The sequence below is a fragment of the Borostomias antarcticus genome, assembly GCF_949987555.1.
Source record: "Borostomias antarcticus genome assembly, chromosome: 8".
Lineage (NCBI taxonomy): Eukaryota > Metazoa > Chordata > Actinopteri > Stomiiformes > Stomiidae > Borostomias > Borostomias antarcticus.
This window is the reverse complement of record NC_140241.1, coordinates 6,460,205-6,478,180: the sequence shown is the minus strand read 5'-3', so window position 1 is coordinate 6,478,180 and position 17,976 is coordinate 6,460,205. Positions and strand designations below refer to the sequence as shown.

Here is a 17,976-nt window from a genome sequence, read left to right as displayed (position 1 = left end):
GGATCGATCTCGAGGATGAAGAACCAGGACCCAGAGGACCAGGTCAGGGGGGGCTGTGGACGGAAGTCCCATCTATGCTCGATGTTTGGAGGAGGAAGTGTCGTCCAGTAGGCGTCGCTGAGTGTGTTCTCTTGGGATTGGTCACTGGTCACACGTTAGGTTGTATCTGTCAACCCTTTTCAAACAACAGACGGTGGCTGTAGTGTCAGTACAGGATAGCAGTATCTTCAGAGAGGGTGATGGTTGACTGGGTCCTATGCTGGCGAGCGTTGAGGGAGGGAGGGTTGGGGGGGGGGTTGGGGCTGGAGGATCCATGTTTCCATCGGGGGGGGGGGGGGGGGGGGGATGCTCAGCCCTTGATTGGAAGAACGTTGCTCTCAAAGTGTCCCTGGTTGGTGATGTTCCCCGCTGGGAAGTACCTGGCCACCACGAAGGAGGAGCCGTCCGACGCCACGGCCTTCCCCACGCCCACCTTCTTGGTGGCCTTCCACACCATGGCGGTGAAGTGACCTGACGGGCAGTGAGTGTGGGAGGAGGAGGGAGAGAAGGAGAGAGGGAGGGAGGGAGGGGGGACAGAGAGGCGAGAAAGAAGCAGACAGAAAGACTCACCGTTAGTACTGGATGACGGGTTGTCTCTGTAGCAACAGTGCAAACTCACCCCTCTAAATATTTACAGTCATAGAAGCACACATTCCTTTCCTAATCTATCTCTCTCTCTCTCTCTCTCTCTCTCTCTCTCTCTGTGTCTGTGTGTCTCTCTGTCTCTCTCTCTCTCTATCTCTCTCTCCCCCTGTGTGTGTGTGTCTCTCTCTCTCTCCCCCTGTGTGTGTGTGTGTGTGTGTGTGTGTGTGTGTGTGTGTGTCTCTCTCTCTCTCTCTCTCTCTCTCTCTCTCTCTCTCCTGGAAGATTTCCCTCACTCCCTTCTCCCCGGGTGCATCATTCTTTCCTCTCCTTCCCCGGTCAACCCCTGATGCGTCATGTGAGTTTCACGGCGTAGCCTTGGAGATGACTGGCCGGCTGTGCTGTGCCGGGCCATGTGGGTAGGGAGGGGAAGGAGCAGCAGTGTTGGATGTGGGGGTAGGGGGGGAAGGAGCAGCAGTGTTGGATGTGGGGGTAGGGGGGGGAAGGAGCAGCAGTGTTGGATGTGTGGGTAGGGAGGGGAAGGAGCAGCAGTGTTGGATGTGTGGGTAGGGGGGGAAGGAGCAGCAGTGTTGGATGTGGGGGTAGGGAGGGGAAGGAGCAGCAGTGTTGGATGTGGGGGTAGGGAGGGGAAGGAGCAGCAGTGTTGGATGTGGGGGTAGGGAGGGGAAGGAGCAGCAGTGTTGGATGTGGGGGTAGGGAGGGGAAGGAGCAGCAGTGTTGGATGTGGGGGTAGGGAGGGGAAGGAGCAGCAGTGTTGGATGTGGGGGTAGGGAGGGGAAGGAGCAGCAGTGTTGGATGTGGGGGTAGGGAGGGGAAGGAGCAGCAGTGTTGGATGTGGGGGTAGGGGGGGGAAGGAGCAGCAGTGTTGGATGTGGGGGCTGCCGGTCCGCCAGCATCACCGTTCCCGGAGCGCTGACTCAGAGAACAACGCTCGCTCACGGAGCGGTGACAGCGCCGTCCCCACCCCACCCAGCCGGCCGCGTGAAACACAACACTGAGGAATTCCATTATATTCTGAGTCCCGAGAGAGAGAGAGGGAGAGAGAGAGAGAGAGACACACACCCACACACACAGAGGGAGAGAGAGACACAGACACAGAGAGAGAGAGAGATAGAGAGAGAGATAGAGAGAGAGAGAGACACACACACACACACACACAGAGGGAGAGAGAGAGAGACACAGACACAGAGAGAGAGAGAGATAGAGAGAGAGTGTTGTTCTAACTCACCAGTCCCAGAGGAGAAACCAGGCCGGTTGAAGTTGTATTGTTTCACCTCGTCATACCAGCGATCAGCTACGTCCTTCCCTACACACACACACACACACACACACACACACACACACACACACACACACACACACACACACACACACACACACACACACACACACAGAGGGGTTTACTGTATGATTCATTTTAATTATACATATTTGCCTGACCCCCCCTCCCCAGGGCATAGGAGACCCCCAGGCCCTTATCCTCTCACACCTCAGACGCGGAGATGATGGTGAACTCAGTCTGACCCCGCGGTAACTAGAGGACGTACGTATATCTGCAGGAGGCTGTAAATCACACTGAGCGCATATTTCTGCCATGAGTCATGGTTGCTGAGTTCACACACACACACACACACACGCACGCACGCAGACGCACACACACACCGTCTCACACACAAAGAGCAGGGAGCAAGAAAATGTGTCCCAGCTGTTCTCTGGCTGGACAGATTGAGTCCAACATAGAGCTATAACTTCTTCAAATTACTTTAGGTGAGAAGTTCCCGTAACTCCTCCTTTATTTTCATCAATAATAGTGACACAGTATAAGCCATCTTGACTCCTTTAAAATGCCAAGACATCACTTAAAACGCTGTCCGAATACCTGATGGTCAGCCTGCCATAATGATGTAGAGAGGAGGGGTCTACCTGGTTGATATAGAGAGGAGGGGTCTATCTGGTTGATATAGAGAGGAGGGGTCTATCTGGTTGGTCATGATGTAGAGAGGAGGGGTCTATCTGGTTGATATAGAGAGGAGGGGTCTATCTGGTTGATATAGAGAGGAGGGGTCTATCTGGTTGGTCATGATATAGAGAGGAGGGGTCTACCTGGTTGATATAGAGAGGAGGGGTCTATCTGGTTGGTCATGATATAGAGAGGAGGGGTCTACCTGGTTGGTCATGATGTAGAGAGGAGGGGTCTATCTGGTTGGTCATGATGTAGAGAGGAGGGGTCTACCTGGTTGGTCATGATGTAGAGAGGAGGGGTCTATCTGGTTGATATAGAGAGGAGGGGTCTATCTGGTTGGTCATGATGTAGAGAGGAGGGGTCTATCTGGTTGATATAGAGAGGAGGGGTCTACCTGGTTGATATAGAGAGGAGGGGTCTATCTGGTTGATATAGAGAGGAGGGGTCTATCTGGTTGGTCATGATGTAGAGAGGAGGGGTCTACCTGGTTGGTCATAGGAGGCCCAGGCCAGGTTCTCTCCACAGCTCCCCCTACTGGACTCCACACTGTGCTTCAGGATCCGTGTGCTGGCCAGACTCTCAGCATATCTACACACACACACACACACACACACACACACACACACACACACACACACACACAGCCACACACACACAAACAAATTAGATAGAAGATGGACGAGGGAGGCTGTGATGGTAAGACAGACCTGTGTGAGTGTTTGTGTGTGTGTGTGTGTGTGTGTGTGTGTGTGTGTGTGTGTGTGTGTGTGGGTGACCCACCGAGAGGCGTCTCTGCTCAGTTTCCTACTCAGTTTCAGAGGGGGTACCTGGTGCTTCCTCCGGTAGTCATTATGAGCCCCCAACACCTCCTCTGCAAACTGCTTAGAGGCTGGGAGAGAGAGGGAGAGAGAGAGGGAGAGAGATGGAGAGAGAGAGAGAGAGAGAGAGAGAGAGAGGGAGAGAGAGAGGGAGAGAGAGCCATTTTTATAACTCAAATCAAACTAGGCGTGACTCTCTAGTTTACCCGGTCATAGATAAGGAACCTCCACAGCTGTCTGTCATAGATAAGGAATCCCTTCAACTGTACAGGCCATTTTACCCGTGTGTCAGGGTGACTGTGTGTGTGTGTGTGTGTGTGTGTGTGTGTGTGTGTGTGTGTGTGTGTGTGTGTGTGTGTGTGTGTATGTGTGGGTCAGTGTCACTCTCCCGCTGCCTCGCGCCTATCACTGGCCTACGCACACATAGCCATTCTGTGGAAATTCACACAATGGAGTGATTCACACACACACACACACACACACACACACACACACACACACACACACACACACACACACACACACACACACACACACACACAAGCATCACTTTACAGCCCATTCAGCCTGCTGTGATCACACTATACTGCATTTTACAACAATCTCATCCATTCCTTTGCTCTTTGGCCCAGGTAGGCATCATAAGAGATTAGATAAACACCCAGTACATTTGTTCTGTAAAGCACTGTGTGCTACATTTGCTTGTATGAAAAGTTCTATATAAATAAAGTTGACTTTGACTCCATCAACACGCACGCACACACACACACACACACACACACACACACACACACACACACACACACACACACACACACACACACACACACACACACAACAATGGCTCCAAAGTTTAAAGTTTAAATTCTGAAACTGTAATTTCACTCACCTGATTTGCCCATGGTGCCAGCCGACAGTGCCTAGCTCCTGTTTTGTCTCTCTCTCCTCTTCCTAGTCTCTCTCCCTCCCTCCCTCTCTCCCTCGTTAAGCCTGCTCTCTCTCCACGCTGACAGTGTGCAGCAGCTGGCTCTGCTGGTTAGGGCTCCCTTTCCCACTGTCTCTCTCCTCCTTTCACTTTTGTTGTCGACCCGCTAACCACTTTTAAAGACTCGAACCTCTTATTTATGAAGCTAACTTTACTTACTCTGTACTTGCAAACACTTCTGGCTGCCCTTGCTCCTAAACGCACACACACACACACACACACACACACACAGTAGCAGTCCAGTACATACAAACACTATCTTCCTTTCTTCTATGTCTCTGTCACACACAAGCACACTCTCCTGCTCTCTGCTTTTCCTTTAGAGTCTCTGCATACTGCTACTCTGATGACATCATCTTTATGAGACACATGCCCTTATATGGGCCTGAGGATTCTGTATTCTGCTGAATCTCGAGAGCTAGGGGGAGCCTGTAGCCTACAGTACATGACAATGGACTAACAACTAAGCCTTCAGGCTGGGATGTACAGATTCAGATTCAGACCCTAGAGTGTACAATTTACAGTGAAATGTTTACTGCCAGCTCCATGATGTACTCAATTACAAATAATTACAAATTGCACAAAAACATTACAAATAAAGGCAGGGATGTATTATGTACATGCAAAATATAAATAATCCTGGAGGGGGGGGATACTGCCATCTGTCATATGCACTATATGATGATATATGCACTAGATATGCTGTCACTATATTCACTAGATATAGTGACACACTAGATAGGGTCATTCAGGTACTGGATGGGTGAAGGAGCTCTTCCTGAGTCTCTCCGTACCGTCATCAACCATCGTACCGCTCTGTCAAATCTGGTGGGACACTGAATTTCCTCAGTTGTCTGAGGTGGTACAGTCTCTGACGTGCTTTCCTCACCCCAGTGTGTATGTATGTTTTTGTTTTTGTTTCAAACGTTGTTTATTGGATTTTCAGCATGACCAACATTTACAAAATAATTGCACTTGAAAGTTATCCAATAATAGTGTCTATATGTGTTGATCATGTCAGGTCCTTGGTTCAGGGAAGGTACAGCAGCAGTGGGAAAAAAGTACAGGTTTGTTCTGCTCGCCCCCTGCTCCCAGTCCAGAACCGCGCCCCTGCCCCGGACCCTCGGTTTGCCCTGCTCACCCCCTGTTCCCTGCCTGGACCCCCGACCCTGAGCTCCTGTGCCCTCTGGACCCTCCTGGACCCTGAGCACCTCCCCTCCCAGTGACTGCCCCTGCACTACCCCCAGAGACTTTTGTACACATTGATCACATTGTCACCAGGTTTTGTTCGGCCTCCTTGTGTGTTTGGTCTTGGGTTTGTTGTCTTGTCTTCTATGTTGGTTTGTGTCCTCCCAGCCCCAGCTCTAGACACCTGTCCCTCACTAGTCCCACGTCACTCCTGTCCCTCTCCACTCCTGTCCCTCTCCACTCCTGTCCCCTCTCCACTCCTGTCCCTCTCCACTCCTGTCCCTCTCCACTCCTGTCCCTCTCCACTCCTGTCCCCTCTCCACTCCTGTCCCTCTCCACTCCTGTCCCTCTCCACTCCTGTCCCCTCTCCACTCCTGTCCCTCACCACTCCTGTCCCCTCTCCACTCCTGTCCCCTCTCCACTCCTGTCCCCTCTCCACTCCTGTCCCTCTCCACTCCTGTCCCCTCTCCACTCCTGTCCCTCTCCACTCCTGTCCCTCTCCACTCCTGTCCCGTCTTCCCTCCCTTCTAGCTCCTCCTTGTGTTTCTAAACTTTCCTCCTCCAGTTTCCCCTAGTTTCCTGCCCAGTCCCATTCCCAATCCTAGCCTCGTTCCCTGTTCCTTTCCCTTGTATCCTAGTTCCCTCTCTCCTTGTGTTGGTTTCTTGTTGGAATCCCTTCATGTCCTTGTCTGGGTGATTGTCTGCACCTGTCTCGTGTCTTGTTGCACACCTGTACGTTGTTACTTGATTGTTATGCCATTGTATTTATTGTCTAAATGTGTAATTATGGAATGTTCTGTTGTGTTGCTGTCGAGGGAAAAACGAGATGATTCATCTCAAGGGGTTATTCCCAATAAAGAATTACAATATATGTATATATGCCCTCCTGTTTCCTTTGTTCTCTGTCGGTTCAGTGTCTTTGTTAATGCATTGCGCCCAGCGTTTCCTCGGTTTTCTTTTTGAGTTTTGTAATTAAACCCCATTTTGAACCGGCACTGCCTGCGGTCTGCATTTTGGGTCCTACCTCCACCAGCCAACCTTAAGTTCTAGGGTGCAGTGAACTTAACTAAAAACAAACCCTTTAGCTCACTGCCCTTGTGCATTAATGTGAATGATCGTGTGATCTCTGATCCAAATGAAATTTGCCTTGCTTTTAATAAGCAATTCACTGAGGCGTGGCACCTGGATGCTGACACTGGTTTTATTCGCCCTTGGAGCATGTCTTTCATCTCCTTTCAGCCCTCTACTGAGACTCTAGGAATCTTGCAAACCATAGAACCTAAGTGTTCTTCTGGTAAGGACAATCTACATTTGTTTTTATTTCCATAAAACTGGCAACTCCTGTCATTAGTGAACCGCGGTCATACATTTTGAATCTCTCCATTGCATCGGGTGCAGCTCCTCAGGTCTGGAAATCTGCCCGGATGGTCCTGCTGCACAAAGGGGGCTAGAGGCATAAGCTGGATAACTATGGTCCTATCTCCTGGTTACCATGCCTGGCCAAAGTCCTGGAGACCAATTACAATCTTTTCTTTCAAGTCACTCAGTTTTAAGTACTCAATCTGGATGTAGAGCTACAGTAATCATAGTACCATTTCAGCTGTCACTCTTGTCCACAGGGGCGAGGGTCTGGACCAGGAGCAGGGGGCGGGCAGAATGAACCAGGGGTCCGGGGCAGGGGCAAGGGTCTGGACCTGGAGCAGGGGGTGAGCAGAATGAACCAGGGGTCCGGGGCAGGAGCGAGGGTCTGGACCGGGAGCAGGGGGCGAGCAGAATGAACCAGGGGTCTGGGGCAGGGGCAAGGGTCTGGACCAGGAGCAGGGGGCGAGCAGAATGAACCAGGGGTCCGGGGCAGGGGCGAGGGTCTGGACCAGGAGCAGGGTGCGAGCAGAATGAACCAGGGGTCCGGGGCAGGGGCGAGGGTCTGGACCAGGAGCAGGGTGCGAGCAGAGAGGACCAGGGGTCTGGTACAGGGATGAGTAGAGTGAACCAGGGGCGAGGGGCAGTGGCGAGGGTCCAGACTGGGAGCAGGGGGCGAGCCGGGCGGACCCGCCCCGAACCATAACAGACTACACAGTTGTGTGTGTGTACAGGGAGTACAGTAGTGGGGACAAGACACAGCCCTGGGGGACTCCTGTGTTGAGGGTGAGGGAGGATAAGGTTTGAATCCTGGCTCCTCCTGTCCGCATGTCGAAGTGTCCTTGGGCAAGACACTGAACCCCGAATTGCTCTCAATGAGCAGCACCTTGCATGGCAGCTGCTGCCATTGGTGTGTGAATGGATGAATGAGAGACCATTGTAAAGTGCTCTGGATAAAAGCACTATATAAGTGCAGTCCATTTACCATTTTACAATTTACCAAGTCCAGGATCCACGTACAGAGGGCGCTGTTTAGCCCTCCTTGAGCTTGGTGACTAGATTGGAGGGAATTTATGGTATTACTGTAACTGTAGTCAATGAACAGCAGCCTTACATAATTCAGTACTTTCCCCTGGCTCTTGTCTAGGTGGGATAGGGCAATGTATAGGATGTGGGCAATTGCATCCTCTGTGGGTCTGTTGGGTCGGTATGTGAACTGTCTGCTAAATGACCAATTGTAATAATTACCATGTAATAATTACAATTATTGTCATTATGTGAAGGCGCAGGTAGTAGTTCACTCATATACCACTAGGTGGAACTGTTACCAAAGACAGAATACGAGCTGAGGAACCAAGCTAGAAAGAAAAAAGTAAAACCAAATTATTGCTGCAGTCCAGCACTGGGTCGGGCCGGGCAGAGGAAGAGAAAGAAGGAGGAGACAAATGACAAATACATGAGGGTCTAGGTGGACACATATATACACAAACTGGTTGCAGGCATATGTTTTCCTGTTAACTGCTACAGTTAGGAAGTGATACAAGGTTTGAGGTTGTGAAACGTTCACAGCTCTTTTCTCTCCTGGTCCCACAGTGGTGGGATGAACTGCCCACCGACATTAGGACAGCAGTCGCTGCCAATATTTCGCCATAGGCTCAAAACAGGACTACCAGGATCATCCCTCTTAAGCATATATTGTATTTTTAGTTATTTACGTTTGCACTTTGACCTAAGCACTAGATTATACAAGTCACTTATTTAGAAAGGAGATGCGCGTGACTTGTGGTGAATAGTAGGCCTAGTAGGCTACACTCCTGTGTTAAATGAAATGTTGTAAGTCACTTTGGATGAAAGCGTGAGCTAAATGACTAATGTAATGCGAAGATTGCGAACACCCAAAGACAACATGCCATGCTGTTGCTAACTAGCCAAATAATTCATCTTAGCTGTGTGTTGCTGAAAGTTGAAGATTGAGGGTGAGTGGATGTCATATTATTGATTGAAATTGGTTCAGTCAAACCTACTGTAGGCTACATAAGCACACATTTTACATGAAAACATGTTTGGATTTTGATAGAATGCTTTGGCAACCCGGGGCCCTCAGCCCAAAATAGCTGCATATGGGACTACAGCTCCCAGAACCCCACAGGCTGTGGGTTAGAGAGTTGAATGACTGCACCTGGGCTGATTGTCCACACCTGCCTCAGCATGCTGCCTCGTGTGGATTTTGTTCATGTGAGATCTTTCCTTTGTAACAGTTTAAGTTTATTAAAGAGACGACTTCTGTCTACTTTCTGCAACTTGCTTCCCTTGTCTGTGTGTCAGTGCCATTTTGGCATTTGTGGTCTTCCCTGTTCCCTGGGTTGCCACAATACAAAGAAACTAGTAGAAAGAAGTGTGCAAGAGGTAGAAGAGGATGGGGAGACTGACAATTCTAGCTGCTGCGCAGCACTGGGTCGGGGCCAGGCGGAGTAAGAGGAGGAAGGAGACAAATGACAAATACATGAGGGTCTAGGTGGACACATATATACACAAACTGGTGCAGGCATATGTTTCCTGTTCACTGCTACAGTTAGGAGATGGAACACGGTTTGAGGTTGTGACACGGCCACAGCTCTTCTCTGTCCTGGCCACACAGTGAACTTCCCCCCGACATCAGGACTGCTCATATTTCACCATAGGCTCAAAACTCGCCTCTTCAAGAAGTACTACCAGGACTACAGGACAAGCACTAGGTTATACTCCAAATCACTTGCTTACAAAGTAGATGCACTTGAGTTCTGGTGAATAATATTACACTAACTTCCTGTGTTAAATGCAATTATGTAAGTGACTTTGGATAAAAGGTTCAGCTAAATGACTAATGTAATGCGAACAGCGAAAGACATGCAATGCTGTTGCTACAGTAACTAGCCAAATAATGAATCATAGCTTTGTGTTGCTGAAAGTTGAAGATTGAGGGTGGGTGTCATATTATTGGATGAAATTGGTTCATTCCAACTACTGTACGTAAGCACACATAGTTTTACATGAAAAACATGATTGAGTTTTGATAGACTACTGTGGCAACCCAGGGCCCTCACAGCCCAAAATGTCCACCTGTACCACAAAGTGGCCGCTATAGCTGTGGGACTGCAGTTCCCAGAACCCCACAGTTTGTGGGGTAGAGAGCTTAATGACTACCTAGGCTGATTGTCCACACATACTTCAACAATCACCCACGTCCCCTCACCAAAAACTGGACAACCCAGGCCAGAAGAAGCCTGGGAGAAGAGGGAAGTCAGAAAGCATGCTGCCTCATGTGTGGATTTTGTTTGAGATCTTTCTTTTGTAACACACGGTTAAGTTAAAGAGATAACCTCTGGCTATTTTCTGCAACTTGCTTCCCTTGTCTCTTCGTGCCACTGCCATTTTGGCATGCGTGGCCTTCCCTGTTCACTGGGATGCCAAGGTTGCCACAATACAAAAAAACGATGAGGAAGTGTGCATGAGGTAGAAGAGGAGGAAGACGAGGAGACAATGACAAATACATGAGGGTGTGCTCATGTATTTGCCCAGACCATAATGTTAACCTTTAATTAAAAAAATCTTCTTCTTCTTCTTCATCCGCTTATCCAGGGTCGGGTCACGGAGGCAACAGCTCCAGCAGGGGGCCCCAGACATCCCTTTCCCTAGCAGCATCAACCAGCTCTGCCTGGGGAATCTTTAGCCGCTCACAGGCCAGTGCGGAGATGTAGTCCCGCCACCTAGTCCTGGGTCTACCCCGCGGCCTCCTCCCAGCCGGACACGCCTGGAACACCTCCCTAGGGAGGCGCCCAGGAGGCATCCTCACTAGATGCCCGAACCACCTCAACTGGCTCCTTTCGACGCAAAGGAGCAGCGGCTCTACTCCGAGTCTCTCCCGGATGACTGAACTTCTCACCCGATCTCTCAGGGAGACCCCAGCCACCCTCCGGAGAAAACTCATTTCGGCCGCTTGTATCCGTGATCTCGTTCTTTCGGTCATGACCCATCCTTCATGACCATAGGTGAGGGTGGGGACGAAGATAGACCGGTAGATCGAGAGCTTTGCCTTTTGGCTCAGCTCTCTTTTCGTCACAACAGTGCGGTAAAGCGACTGCAGAACCGCACCAGCTGCTCCAATTCTCCGGCCAAACTCCCTCTCCATGGTTCCCTCACTCGTGAACAAGACCCCCAGATACTTGAACTCCTTCACTTGGGGTAAGGACTAATTTCCTACTCGGAGCGGACAGGCCACCGGTTTCCTGCTGAGAACCATGGCCTCAGATTTAGAAGTGCTTATTCTCATCCCAGCCGCTTCACACTCAGTTGCGAACCTATCCAGAGAGTGCTGGAGGTCGCAGGCAGCTGATGCCATCAGGACCACATCATCTGCAAAAAGCAGTGACGTGATCCCCAGCTCACCGAACTGCAAACCCACCTCCCCCCGGCTACGCCTCGATATCCTGTCCATGAAAATCACAAACAGGATTGGTGACAAAGCGCAGCCCTGGCGGAGGCCAACACCCACCGGAAAGGAAGACGACTTACTGCCGAGGACCCGGACACAGCTCTCGCTCTGGGTGTACAGGGATTGGATGGCCCTAAGTAGGGACCCCCTCCCCCCATACTCCCGCATAACCCTCCACAAGACCTCTCGAGGGACCCGGTCGTAAGCCTTCTCCAAGTCCACAAAACACATGTAGACAGGTTGGGCAAACTCCCAAGCCCCCTCCAAGATCCTTGCGAGAGTGAAGAGCTGGTCGGTAGTTCCACGACCAGGACGAAATCCGCATTGTTCCTCTTCGATCTGAGGTTCGACTATCGGCCGGACCCTCCTTTCCAGCACCTTGGAGTAAACTTTCCCTGGGAGGCTGAGTAATGTGATGCCTCTATAATTCGCACACACCCTCTGGTCCCCTTTTTTGAATATGGGGACCACCACCCCAGTCTGCCACTCCTTCGGCACCGACCCAGACTTCCACGCAATGTTACAGAGGCGTGTCAACCAAGACAGCCCCTCTACACCCAGCGCCTTCAGCATTTCTGGACGGATCTCATCAGTCCCTGGGGCTCTGCCACTGTGGAGTTGTTTGACTACCTCAGTGACCTCCTCCAAGGACATTGACGACCCCCCATCATCTTCCGGCTCTGCCTCGTTCGTAGAGGGTGGATTAGTCGGGTTCAGGAGTTCCTCAAAGTGCTCCTTCCAACGCTCAACAACCTCCTCAGTTGAGGTCAGCAGTGTCCCCTCCTTGCTGTATACAGCTTGGATGGTCCCCCGCTTTCCCTTCCTGAGGTGTCTGATGGTCTTCCAGAAACACTTTGGTGCCGACCAAAAGTCCTTCTCCATGGTTTCTCCGAACTCCTCCCACACCCGCTGCTTTGCCTTGGTCACGGCCGAAGCCGCAGCCCTCCGGGCCAGTCGATACCCTGCAACTGTTTCTGGGGTCTCCCGGGCTAACATATCCCGGAAGGCCTCCTTCTTCAGTCGGACGGCTTCCCTGACCACCGCTGTCCACCACGGTGTCCGAGGGTTACCGCCCCTTGAGGTACCTATGGCCCTCAGGCCACAGCTCCCAGCCGCAGCTTCAGCAATGGAGGCTTTGAACACCGACCACTCATGCTCGATGTCCCCAACCTCCACAGGGATGCCTGAGAAGCTCCGCCGGAGGTGGCAATTGAAATCTCTCCGGACAGGCTCTTCCTCCAGACGTTCCCAGTTCACCCTCACTACACGCTTGGGTTTTCCAGGTCTGTCCAGAAGTTTCCCCCGCCATCGAAACCAGCTCACCACCAGATGGTGATCAGTGGACAGCTCTGCCCCTCTCTTTACCCGAGTGTCCAAAATGCATGGCCTCAGATCAGATGATACGATAACAAAATCGATCATCGACCTTCGGCCTAAGGTGTTCTGATGCCAGGTGTACTTGTGGGCATCCTTGTGTTCGAACATGGTGTTTGTTATGGACAAACCGTGACTAGCACAGAAGTCCAACAACAAAACACCACTCGGGTTCAGATCGTGGTGGCCATGCCTCCCAATCACGCCCCTCCAAGTTTCTCCATCATTGCCTACGTGTGCATTGAAGTCCCCCAGTAGGACACTGGAGTCCCCTGCAGGAGCCCCCAAAAGGACTCCACTCAGGGTCTGCAGGAAGGCTGAGTACTCTGAACTGCTGTTCGGTGCATAAGCACAAACCACAGTCAGAGTCCCCCCCCCCACAGTCCTAAGGCGCAGGGAGGCGACCCTCTCGTCCACTGGGGTGAACTCCAGCACAGAGGCGCTCAGCTGGGGGCTAGCTAGTATAGCCACACCTGCCTTACGCCTCATACCGTGAGCAACTCCGGAGAAGAACAGGGTCCAACCCCTATCCAGGAGTTTGGTTCCGGCGCCGGTGCTGTGCGTGGAGGTTAGCCCCACCAGGTGTAATTGGTATCGCTCCACGTCCCTCACAAGCTCCGGCTCCTTCCCCCCCAGCGAGGTCACGTTCCATGTCCCCAGAGCCAGCCTTTGCCGCCCGGGTCCGGTCCATCGGTGCCCCCCGCCTTCACCGCCACCTAGTTGGCAGCGCACCCGACCCCGACAATTCCTCCCGCGGGTGGTGGGTCCACGGGACGATGGAGGAGGAGATGGTGCTTCCACGTTGCTTATTCGGGCTGGGCCCGGCCAGGCTCCATGGTAAGCCCGGCCACCAGGCGCTCGCATAATTAAAAAAATATATATTTAAAATAATGTCTCATCACAATGCCTGAGTATGCATTAGCATTTTTATTCCGCATCCCCCTTGAACTCTTGTTGAGCTACCTGCCATGTAAGAAGCCATAGATGGTTTCACTTTGACTTAAACATCACAATCACAAGGGTTGCATGTACTGTAAATGTCACAGGGACATGTAACATGGAGGTGTCAGCAGTTTCCACAAAATGTAAAAAAAAAAGGCACCACGAGTGTCAAAAACCAAAACCAAAGACTAAAGAATAAAACCAAGGTATACACTCAACAAGTGGAGAACAAAAGACAAAGCTGACAAGCTGACAGACTTACAAGTTGGCACAGTAGGGTTTGTTAGGTTTTACAGTTTTTGAGAAAAACAGAGTGATGGGCTTCATAATTCCTGCCAGCTCGAAGCATATGTACGTTTCTACTCACTCGGGCCTAAGTTTTGTTGGTGTTTGCAAAGTATTAGCAGGTAGCCTACGGCTGATTTGTTATGATTTTTAAAAAAAAGTTTTAAACTTTAGACAGTTGCTGTAGCGCCACCATCAGGACTATTGGTCCACAATGCCAGTTGAGGAGCTCTGGCATAGGACTGGACCTATGTGCAAAGTTTGGTGATTTTTCATGTATGGGAAGTCAGACGTCCTAGGAAGAAGAAGAAGAAGAAGAAGAAGGTCTTAAGGTTTCAACTCAACCTATAGTCTAAAGTTGGTCCCAATCCACGCCCCCCTCTCTTCATCATCTGCATGCAATATGCGTCTGGTTTGGTGACAGCAGCTTCAAATTAGACATCCAAACTTGTGAAGTGAGGAATGCTGATTTAGGAGAGTCATTGAGAAAAAGTTGGGTACTTCTCTCCCTTTTACAGGAAGACAGAAGAGCATATTAGAATGCTAAGAGTGCCATATGATATATTACTGACTCTACCGATGCCTGAGAGAGAGAGAGAGAGAGAGAGAGAGAGAGAGAGAGAGAGAATGGTTGTTTTAAAGTTGTGATTTATGAAGAGCTAGAGTAGATACGTTGATCCATGCAGATATGACATCATTTATCTCAGTGCAGGCTATATCTGACATTCCACTTATGGCTTGGCTCCACTCCCTCTCTCTCTCTCTCTCTCTCTCTCTCTCTCTCTCTCTCCCTCTTCTCTTTCTCGTTCATCTTGTATGATGTGCTGATGAATAACTGTTCCTACCCCTCCCGCCCCCCCACCCCGTGTACATCAAAGCCTTGTAATGTAATGATGTCCATGAAATCTCACTCAAAGGGGTAAAATGGTGCAGAAATGTGATATCACTCTGACAAAGTCTGTAAAGTGCACTTAGTTGCAGTGAAGTGCATATAATTCCTCCAAATCAGTCCCAAGTGGAAAATAAGGAGTTTTTAATAACTCCTGCAGTTCAACTCAATCCTCATGAAAAGGTCCACTGTGTGAAGACTGGCCTGGTGTGGAAGGGCTGTTATTATGTGGAGTGATTTAAGCTTCAGGATCACAGAGCAAGTGCGGTGTCAACCCTTTTAAAGGGGGAGTTTTTAAGCACTATTTCCGATGTGTCCCTTTACAGCTGCACAGTTCAATAAGCCCTTTATAATGTCATTAGTAAAAATGTTCCACAGATGGCAAGAGATTACCTGGGTTAAGAGGAGTTAATCACCTGCCTATCAAACAAAGACGAGATTGATAGAAGAGAGAGAGAGAGAGAGAGAGAGAGAGAGAGAGAAAGAAAAGGCAGAGAGAGGGTGGGGAGGGGGGGGGCAGAGGAAGAGACATAGACAGGACGAGACAGAGACAGAGAAAGAGAGAGGGACACTCAGAGACAGAGGCAGAGACACTCAAAGACAGAGTCAGAGACACTCAGAGACACTAAGAGACAGAGGCAGAGACACTCAAAGACAGTCAGAGACACTCAGAGACACTAAGAGACAGAGGCAGAGACACTCAGAGACAGAGTCAGAGACACTCAGAGACAGAATCAGAGACACTCAGAGACACTCAGACAGAGGCAGAGACACTCAGAAACACTCAGAGACAGAGTCAGAGACACTCAGAGACACTAAGAGACAGAGGCAGAGACACTCAGAGACAGAGTCAGAGACACTCAGAGACAGAGTCAGAGACAGAGTCAGAGACACTCAGAGACAGAGTCAGAGACAGAGTCAGAGACACTCAGAGACAGGCACAGAGGAAGAGACAAAGACAACATAAAAGGGAAAGCATGTTCTCAGGAGAGCAGGCTGACATCTGCCTGACACCAAGCAGCAGAAATGTAATGTCTTAAAAGGCCATAGCAGTCAATAAAGTTCCTAATGTGCTTAGAGCAATTAAGGCTTTCAAAGATGAGCAGAGTGCATGTAGGTTGTTAACCCCAATAACCTGCTCTATCTATCTACCTAATTAAATTACCTTCAAATCCTCAAAGACGCACGCACGCACACACACACACACACACACACACACACACACACACACACACACACACACACACACACACACACACACACACACACTCTTTCTCTCTCTCTCTCTCTCTCTCTCTCTCTCTCTCTCTCTCTCTCTCTCTCTCTCTTTTTCTAGTGTGAATATCTGAACCTGATCCCTGATCCTAAAAGGATGAGAAGACAGCAGGGATAGGATGAACAGAGCTGCAGAGAGATGACTTGATGACAGTGAGGATCTCTGTCTGAAACCTTCCATTGTTTTTTTGACCTTGGCCGTTTGTGTTTTGTTCACCTGTACTGTTCAGAACACAATCTCTGTCTGGCTCCCAAGAATCCAAACTTTATATCATCCTTGTAGAGATAGGTTTGCAGGTTGGAGACTCGGTGAGTGTGTGTGTGTGTGTGTGTGTGTGTGTGTGTGTGTGTGTTGCTCTCTAGCTAGGAATCTTAATCATCTCACTGGAGGCCATGTTCCAGGTTGGTTTAGGACATCAATTCAGTTGTGATAAACACAATATGTATGCGTGTGTGTGTGCTTGTCTGTGAGTGTGTGTGTGTGTGTGCTTGTGTGTGAGTGTGTGTGTGTTTGTCATTTATTTGCCATGCTGAGGAGTACTCCAATGCTGTGGGAGGAGTATTGTGTCTAGGATGAGTAGTTAGTCCATCGGCAGTCTGCCACACTGACAAACACATGCACGCACACACACACACACACACACACACACACACACACACACACACACACACACACACACACACACACACACACACACACATCAACTGTCATGTGCTGACAAATAGAGAGATGGGGCCAGGTAAGGTCTTTCTTCCCCCATGGTATCTGCCATTCACCGTACCCATCCACACTTGTTGTTTTGTCTTTCTTTCTTTCTTTCTTTCTTTCTTTCTTTCTTTCTTTCTTTCTTTCTTTCTTTCTTTCTTTCTTTCTTTCTTTCTTTCTTTCTTTCTTTCTTTCTTTCTCTATCTCTCTCTCTCCCTCCTTCCCTCTCTCTCTCTCTCTCTCTCTCTCTCTCTCTCTCTCTCATATTTTCTGAACACCATTGTGAATATGCAATGTATATGTAAGTCGACCCAATATTTCAAATAGGCAGGACAACATACTTTTAATTCTAATCAATATTGTGTGTAACACATTTTCCTCGTGCATATATTAGATACATTATGATTCTTTGCGTTTTGCCTGTGTCTGAGTGTGTGTTTGTGTGTATGTAGTCAGACTCACAGGATGTAGGAGTTTTTGGGATAAGCCTCTCTTTGGTGACAGCTATTTCACCCAGCGGCAATCAGATACAATCCCCCGACACCATTTGGCAAGGTCACAGTTGGAAAAAAACAAAACAAGCTTAGCGCCGACCAAGACAATTGTGATTGGTTTCAAGAAATATGTTTTTTCCCCTCTCCCAGACCCAGAATGACAATTGGTTGCAGCCATACCTTTCTATCTTTACTGTATGTGAAGCACTCTGTGCATGTCATTCCCCTGTTGTAAAATCCTTTGAGCTGCATTTTTTTGTCTGAATATACAAAATAATAATATTATAATTATAATTATTATTATTATACCTTGCAAAAGAAATCACATTCAGTGTTCTTGTAGATTATTCTAACATAGTACTGTTCCTACTGTAGTACACTTGTGTAGCACTACTACTTTTATGATATACTTTACATTTAGAATACCTTGCAAAAGAAAATAAAAATATACAGGGTACTCAATACACTTGTGTAGTACCACAACCCTTATGATACACCTATATTTATATTTAATATACTGTAGAATTCTCATGGTTAGCATGAATCAATGCGTCTGTGGAGTTGTATTAGTAGTAGTATTAAGCA

General features: G+C 49.3%; 1 protein-coding gene across 1 annotated transcript in view; it reads right to left on the bottom strand.

The window, feature by feature from the left end:
• Positions 1-349: 349 nt before the first annotated feature.
• glipr2l (GLI pathogenesis-related 2, like) overlaps positions 350-17,976 on the bottom strand; it is a gene marked incomplete at both ends in the record, with an annotated part of 19,662 nt that continues 2,035 nt past the window's right edge. The window contains 4 exons of the mRNA XM_084442082.1: positions 350-510; positions 1,871-1,948; positions 3,090-3,193; positions 3,386-3,494. Coding sequence (XP_084298208.1) covers positions 350-510; positions 1,871-1,948; positions 3,090-3,193; positions 3,386-3,494 — 452 coding nt within the window. The remainder of the gene's footprint in view (positions 511-1,870; positions 1,949-3,089; positions 3,194-3,385; positions 3,495-17,976) is intronic.